Source organism: Chrysochloris asiatica, unplaced genomic scaffold, assembly GCF_000296735.1.
Source record: "Chrysochloris asiatica unplaced genomic scaffold, ChrAsi1.0 scaffold00046, whole genome shotgun sequence".
NCBI lineage: Eukaryota > Metazoa > Chordata > Mammalia > Afrosoricida > Chrysochloridae > Chrysochloris > Chrysochloris asiatica.
Window position 1 is genome coordinate 14,792,520 of NW_006408564.1, and position 8,013 is coordinate 14,800,532.

General features: G+C 53.4%; 1 protein-coding gene across 2 annotated transcripts; it reads right to left on the reverse strand.

Moving 5' to 3' along the window:
- Positions 1-1,402: 1,402 nt before the first annotated feature.
- On the reverse strand, positions 1,403-5,187 carry FEZF2 (FEZ family zinc finger 2). 2 transcript variants are annotated; one of them, XM_006862099.1, is made up of 5 exons: positions 4,945-5,187; positions 3,693-4,582; positions 3,249-3,383; positions 2,925-3,057; positions 1,403-2,068 (listed from the first exon to the last, which is right to left on the reverse strand). In XM_006862099.1, exons 2-5 carry the CDS (start codon positions 4,524-4,526, stop codon positions 1,809-1,811), a joined length of 1,362 nt encoding a protein of 453 aa, XP_006862161.1. In that variant the 5' UTR covers positions 4,527-4,582; positions 4,945-5,187; the 3' UTR covers positions 1,403-1,808. The 2 variants fall into 2 exon arrangements, with proteins under 2 accessions (XP_006862161.1, XP_006862160.1); XM_006862098.1 differs by lacking the exon at positions 4,945-5,187 and having other exon boundaries at positions 1,411-2,068; positions 3,693-4,670.
- Between the last annotated feature and the right edge of the window lie 2,826 nt (positions 5,188-8,013).

Sequence of the window (8,013 nt, forward strand, 5' to 3'; positions counted from 1 at the left end):
TGGCCAGGACAGAGCTTCCACCTCTAAGGTTCCTCCTTTAACGAAGAGGACTGAAGGCAACTGGTTTCCTAGAAGCTTTGGGAATCCCTTTTCGAATCCTCTCCTTGTCTAGCCCTGCAGCCCTATCTCAATTTCTCTGTCCATAAAATGGAATAATAATCTCACGTTTGTGAGGTGCTGTGAACATTCAACAGAAGGGTGTCGAATGTCTAGCATGGAGAACGCTTGGGGGGGCGGTGCTTTATTATTATAGCCTCTTAAATGCTGAGCATTGAGCGCCTACTGTATACCAGACGTTGAAATAACCTGCACTTAAGTCACTATGAAATTTAAAACGAGGATTGTCCTTCGAACTAACCATCTTTTCCTCCAAATAGCTACCACCGGTAGTGGAAATCCACGTAGGCTCAGCACCCAGTCGCCCAGTGTAGGTTGCGTGGAAACACATGCTCGGCCCCGCGCCTCATTTCCTCCTCGCGCTGGAAAACGTTGTTCCAGAAGACGTGGGCTGAATCGCCGCGCGGATATTAAAAGTGTATAGGGGGAGGCCCCGCGCGCCACGCCGGTAATCTAAGCTCTTGATTATCCAGATTCGGATCAAACGGGGCGGCGGCGGCCGGCCCCCTCCTGGGAATGATTAGATGATTAATGTAATGCTGTTTGAAGGGTCTCTGTTTTCTCTCTTAATTTGGGTCATTACTTAGAAAGCAAGCGTGAGATCATTTCATCAACGTGCTCAGCGGCGAAGATAGCTATTCAGGAAATGGGTTAACTGCGTAGTAATCTAGGCGCGGGAGGCGGAGGTGGCGAGCTCCAGGAGCCCGGGCGCGCCCTCACGCGGTAGGGCGCACAGCACTGGTAGACAAGGCAGAAAGTCCTAGCGCAGGCCAGGGCGCCCGGGGTTCCGGCTTCGTTGGGGACCTTTAGTCTCTAATTTAAGAGGACTGACTGCAGGGACTGCAGGGATTGACACCCTCAGAGGAGCGGATGTGCCCTAAGGCGTCCGAATGGGGGAAAACTGGCCGCTGACCTCCGCGTGGGTAGCTGCTTTGTGCTTGTGCTCACCCAAAGCCACTTTTCCTCCTCGCACGCTCCTTTTAACCCCTTTTCTAATTTTCTCACTCAATGAGGCAAAATCCGGAATCCCCAGCGTGGGAACAATCACTACCTGGCACCACGTGGAGGCCGCGTGGAGGCTTTGCGCCCATTATCCTAGAGTCCTTAACACGAAGCGCAAAGACAGAATCGGTTTGACCTCACCCTAGCCTGGAGCCCCAAAGTTAACCTCATTTTGAGAGAAAATGATATGAATACCTATTTCCTTCTCTTCCTTTGGGGTTGCTGAGCTGACCTCGCGTCGAGGGAACAGGGAGGGGGAAAGAAAACGCGCACTAAATGATTCTGTTTATTGAGTCATATATATGTATATATTCCGTGGTTGCTTGTACAGGAGAATTTACAAGGCTGTAAAAAGATGGCTGAGGGCGCCACTCTCTTCCCGGGCGCTCGTAGTGACAGGCTGGCGTTAAAACCAGCCTCCCGAGAAGCCGAGGCCTGGAATTAAATAACGTTGCAGTGCACTGGATTTAAATAAGTTTCCTGAATATACAAAGGTGGGAGCCACGCTTTTGTTGCCAGTCATCGAGGAAACATTTAACTTTCCAAAAATATGCTGGTTTCGATAAATAGATTCTAGCCTCTCTGCAATAGTTTATTTTTTCTCTGTCTTTTACTTTCAGTAATAAGTTTATACGTGTGATCTGTTTTGGGGCAGGACGGGGCTGGAAAAGAGGGAGAGGCAGCAGCCCTCAGCTCTGCACTGTCCGAGCCAGGTCCTTTGCGGAGGGAGTAGCGGGCCCCACGCTGTCATGGAGTTTGCGCACGTGTTTCTTTAAATCAAAGTTTCTGCAAAACCCTTTGCCGCAAGTGGCGCACGTGAAAGGCTTCTTGTCGTTGTGGGTGTGCATGTGGAAGGTCAAGTTGTAGACCTGGTGGAAGGCCTTGTTGCAGATGGTACATTTGTACTGCTTTTCGCCGCTGTGGGTCAGCTTGTGGTTCTTGTAGTTCCCTATGGGAGATCGGGGGGGGAAAAAAAGGGGGGGGGGAGATGCAGTGGAGTAGGGGGCCGTCCAGGACAGTTCAGTGCCCTCACAAGGGAGGCGACGTTTGGTTAGGCGGGCACGACCTCTCCGAATGAAAAAGTTGTCAAACTTCGTCTGCGTCAAGCCCGGGGCTCTCCTAACTGGATCGAGGGCCAAGCCCCACTGGGCCGCCTCCAGTCCCTTCCCCACCCCAGCACCCCCGAGGTCGGCTCAGCGTCTTCCACCCCACCCCCTCGCGGTGCTCTAGCCGGTTGGGAAACTTGTGGGCTGCTCCTTCGGCCAGCTGCAGCCTCCTCGAAGATATTTGCAAAAACCTGGACTGAATCCCTCTTTTCTTTTTTCTTCTTACTTTTAAAGTTATTCCTTCTTGTTCCCTAACCACCACTTAGGGATCCAAGTGCACTTTGGGAATTGAGTGGGGTGGTGGCCCTGGGAACTGTAGCGGTTTTTTCCGAATCCCGAATCGATTCGGGATTCCCAGGACGATTTAAGCTTGATTTTATTCATTTAAAGGGTTGTCTCAGCTACAAAAGGAATCTCTTCCTACAGGACGATGCCCTTTCCTGTCGTTTCCTTTCCTTTTGCCACCTTCCCAGTTCGCAAATGCTGAGCCTTCTCATGCACCCGCCCTGAATCCAGCGAAATCTACCCACCCGGTCCTGAGAGATTCCATTCAAACCCTTCAAAACCCTATTCCCAAGAAATGCTGCCCCAGATTCTGCATCTCTCTTGACTCCCTCTCTCCGAACCACTCTTCGCCTTCCCGTCGGCTGCGACCCTCCGAGTTGCGAGGTGAGGAGAGGGCCTCACCCAGCACATTACCTTTTTGGTGAAAGCCTTTGCCGCAAAATTCGCAGACGAACGGCTTGTAGCCGGCGTGGATGCGGATGTGAGTGTTGAGCGTGGAGCTGCGATTGAAGGCTTTGCCGCACTGGTTGCATTTGTGCGGCTTTTCCTGCGGAGAAGAGCGCGTGCACAGTAAGGTAGAAGCCCTGACAGGGTGAGGCCACTTCGGAATACATTGAAGGGACACGGGCCTCAGGAAGGGGTAAGGGGTCCGGGGACCCTTGGACATCCTCTCCCCAACACCAACACTCAGGCTTGGGGATTTGCCCACTGGCCGAGCAAGGGCCAGGGCCCACGTACCTGCGTGTGGATAATTTTGTGTCTGCAGAGCGTACTGGCCTGGCGGAAGCCTTTGCCGCAGACTTTGCACACGAACGGTCTGGCTCCGGTGTGGACCGGCATGTGGCGAGTGAGGTTATAGTGAGCGTTAAATACCTACAGAGGGGAACGAGGGGCCATGTGGTGCGTCCGAACCAGGGTCTAGAATCAGCCCTGGGAGGCCACAACCAACCCCTAAACAACGTTCCTCTTCAGAAACCAGAGCCCTTTTCAGTTTGCAAAGCGTTTCCCAACCTAGTGTCATTCCGATGTGGCCATTATATAGGGCCATTCCCATTTTACAGAATAGAAAACTGAGACCGAACTAGACCCCTAATTTGAGTAGGCAGACCCAGGAGAGTGCCCCAGCTTGGAAAGCAGAAACTGCCGCTGACCCTCCCAGTCCCTGAGGACCCCGGACCTCACCTTGCCGCACACCTCGCAGGTGAAGTTCTTGGGTTTGCCGTCCGAGGCGCCTCCCGGCAGTTTGCTGTGGCCCTTAACGCCTCCGCGCTCGGCGGTCAGGGCTGAGTTCTCCTTCAGCACCTGTTCCAATGGAGCTGGCAAGCGCTCTTTATGGGCATAGGGGGGCGGATGGGGAAACTTGTCCGCTGCGAGGCTGGCCAGCTTGGCGTTCTCCAGCAGAAAAAGCTTCGGGTGAGCAGCCAGGGCGGCGGGGGCCTGCGCACTGAGACCGGAAGGGAAGAGGTGGCCACGGAGTAGCTCAGAAGGCGGGTACGCGGCGGAGTCCAGGTAGTTGAAGTAGTAGAGCGACCCACCGGTCGGCAGCCCCATGGCCTGGTTGATGACCTGAGGCTTGATGACCCTGCCCGCGGGCAGTGCGGACGGCGCCAGGCCTAGCTCGGCCTTGCAGCACACGCCACAGTTGGTTTTGCACAAGCCGCTGGCGCCGCATACTGGGGCCCCGCCGCCACCGCCTCCTCCACCGCCGCCGCCCGCCCGGAGACTGCTTTTCCAGAGCTCGGAGTAACTGAGTAGCGTCTTGGACGGCACCTCGTAGCCCAGGGGCTGGAGGGGGATCATACAGGGCAGAGGTGAGCAAAGATTGATCAGTTTCTTGCCCTGACCGCCGTCTGTCTCCAGCGCCCCAGACCGGGGCTCAAAGGGCGCTCGGGGCTCCGACGTCTTGGCCATGATGCGCTCTATGGAGAAGGCAAGAGTCTTGGAAGTGGCCGGCGACGCTCCAGCGCGCGGGCAGGCCGGGGGTACCATGGTCTCCAGGGAAGCCGAGCTTGCCATGGCAAACGGAGCCGAGCCAAGCCGGACTGGGCCGGGGAGCAGCCTCTCTTCTAAGTCTGCATTACGGGAAAGACAAGGAGGGAAACCGCAATTTAATAAGCACCTTGTCGGGCCCGGGTCACCTATTTGCATTCAAATGAACAGAGGCAGAACAAAGTGCACCCAAGGGTACCAAATTACTACCCATTAACCCCGCGCAGAAGAACCTACCAGTCCTTACTCTGGGACTTTGAAAGGAAGAAGGGGGAGGGTTTACAAAGGAAAGGAGAGGAAAAAGAGAGAGAAAGAAAGAAGGGAAAAGAGGCTCAAATTAACCCCCTGAGCCCTTTTCAGCATCCTGGCCTCTACCACGCGAACTGGGAGCTGGGCAGGGAAGGGGCAAAGTTAGAGAGGACCGAGAGAGCCACCTCGCATTTACCTCTTTCCCCCACCGCCAAGGAGATGCGTTTCGAGCCATGAAGCGTGTCTTCTCTGTCACATTTTGATGGCAAACATCTTCCCCTCCGCGTGAGATCACTGTCTTTTACATTCAGCTGACATCACATGAAGTCACTTGAAGTGGAATGACATGGGCGGCGGCGCGTCTCCCGTAGCGGTCTCTGTGTTCCCCAGCGCCTGCCGGCCGCCGCTGCTGCCGCCGCCGCCCCTCAAACTTTAAAAGGATGCAACTGGCGCCCGCACTCCCCTCGGAAAAGTGCGAGCGGTTTGCGAATCGGGAAGGAGGGAAGAGACTAAAGGGGGAGGGGAGGAATCGTGATGGTTTTGCCGGTGGAAAGAAGGAGGGGGTGGGGGTTGGAGCCCAAACCAACCCTAGGAAGAGTTCCGTACGTGATTCACAACTTTGGGGGCCTACAGGTTTGGGGGACGCCGGGAGGGTGGGGGCCCCAGATGTGCTGCCCCAAAGGGCTCCTGAGTATCGGTCTAATTGCCGAAGTATCCCTTAGCCCTCCGCAGCCGAGCTGGGCATCGCGCTAATAAACTGCTATTTATTTACGGAGCGGGCGCCAGCCCCGAACACGCGCAAATGATAATTACCTCATTAGGATGTGGCTCATGGACGCGGGCACAGCGTTTGGAGGGGGGAACTTGTTAATGGGGAAATATTAATTTATGCAAAAGCAACGAGCTCGCCTTGGCTGGCGTCGGAGGTCCGGGGAGAGCTGCCGCCGCCTAAGGACGACCTCGAAGCGTCCCAAAGAGCAAGACCGTGCTCCTGGATCCCTGGGGCCTCGCTCGGCGCCCGACGGGGGTGCCTCTGGCTCTCTGGCCATTCCCTTGCTCTCAGCTGGGGGACACTATTAGATGAGCTGGGGGACTATTTGGAATCGTAATCGATCAGAATCGCTGGTTTGCGATGGCGTTTCTGAGGCTAGGAGCGGTCCTGCTGCTGTGTTGGGGCTGCGCTCAGGGAGGATTTGCAGGGCAGCTCTCCCTGCTGACGGGTACTTACTGTTTGTATAATTGAGAAGGTCCAATCTCCACCTGTTTAAGGAGCAGATTGAAACAGCAGAACCTCCCCTGGATCCTATTAAAACGTTTTTCCTCCTAAAGCCATTCAGTCGAACCAATTTTCCGAAGTGATTCATAGAGCTGAATTCTGCCAAGGCAGCTCTTTCACTTTTAGCCACTAAAGCACCGCGTGGAACCGGGTTTTGTGTTTTTCTAAAATAAAGAGAAGGATTATCAGAGGAGAGAGGGAGGGGGCCTGAAGGGGGGCGGGCAGGACTTAGTGTGGCCAGAGGTACAAGCAGAGGGAAGAAAAGGCCCTTTTCTAGGCAGGCCCCAAGTAAGTTCGGAGGAATTCAGCGTTTTGTGCCGAGCGCACAAAAGCAGCGCGCTCCGCTCTCGGTTTGGAGGGGCTGAATTCATCTGTTTGCAGACCATTCCACCTGCGTATCACAACAAACTGCTCAAAGACGCTCCCAGTACTTTCAACAGGCCGGGCTCTTGGCGACAACAAAAGTGGTGGAGGCTGAGGGTTCTTATGGGGGTGGGGGCGGCTACCAAGAGAGCGCAGGAGAGAATTGGGTTTAGGAAAGGAGGAGGAGAGGGTGCAGAGGTTTTTGAAAACTTTTGGCCGGTTTTGTTAACTGGACAATTATATCTTGCCAGCCGGCTTTTGCAAGACCACGAGCTTTGTAGCGGCAACCACAGTTTAAGAGGATTACGGTGAGTATAATATGAGCAAACAGGGTTGAGGGTTTGATAGTGAATTCCATCTCCAAAGACACACCATCATGTGGACCGAGAAAGTGCTGCTGGAGGCAAACCTTCTCCTTCACTCACCAACACATCCTGAAGGGGACAGGGTATAAGATCCAAGACTCTGGCACTTCAAAACTTCCCCCGAGTGCCAGGGAAGGGGACAAGGAAAGGTGGAATTTTAACTTTACAAAATTACTCCCTGTCTCCCTTCACAACTTCTTCCCTTCTTCCACTTCTCTGAAGCAAAATTTCGGACAGTACGGATATACTGACGTGGGAGGTAAAGGAAAAGGAAGTGTATTTGGAAAGGAAGGAGGGGGAACAAAGAGAGATCTGAGAAAGTCGCCTGGAGGACGACTGAGCGAGCATTAGGTTAATTTTCTCACCCTGGCAAGACCCAGCGGCTCCATCTGAAACTGCCTCTAAATTCAGCAAGTACACCTCTGGCTCCCTAAAGGGCCCCCTTACAACTTTCAGCTACTGTTACTAGAAAGATGCTTGGTCCTCTTGGGGAGAACAGTCCCTACAGCCCATTTAATTTCAGAGATATTCAAAGAGGCAGAACTGCAGACCCAATGTGCCCCCGTATCCCGATATTACTGTGAAAACTGGAGAGCAGCTTACTTCTCTTTCCCACCGCCAAACATGAAACAAACCAAGAACTCACCCAGCACTGAACCAATATCAACACGGGCACCATGGTCTCAAAACCCGCATTTCTATCCCGACTTCCCCGTGGATCCCTGTGCAGCCACCAGCACCTCAGTCCACTCCCTTTCCCAATTTGGGTAATTGTCGATCTCCGCTGCAGCTCCAAAGGTCTGCTCTTCTGAAAGCTACCATCAGGCTGAAAGGCTTCCTGTGAACCTGCCTCGCCATCCCTAAGCGCTTTTTGTGATTGCATAAACCATCTCTCTCTCTACCCCGCATCACAAAGGAGAGCTACCTCCACAGAAAGAAAACATTTGGATAAAAACAAGTTGCCCCTAATGTGCCTCTCTTTCCAAATCTTGGGTGAATACACTGGCTTTTATGAAAGTATTTAATTAGCTTCCACAAACTTCTCCTTCCCTCGCCTGCAGATTATATTGAAGTGGAGGGTTGGAAACTATTTTACACCTTGCCACTCACATGTTAATTAATCTCTATCTAACCCTAATTGCAGTTTATTCAAGCACCGCTCAACAGCTCACCCACACAATAAACACTGATCCTACTTTTATACATATTACTTCACGTTAACACATTGAGTAATTAACTCCAGTACCAACTAATAGTGCAA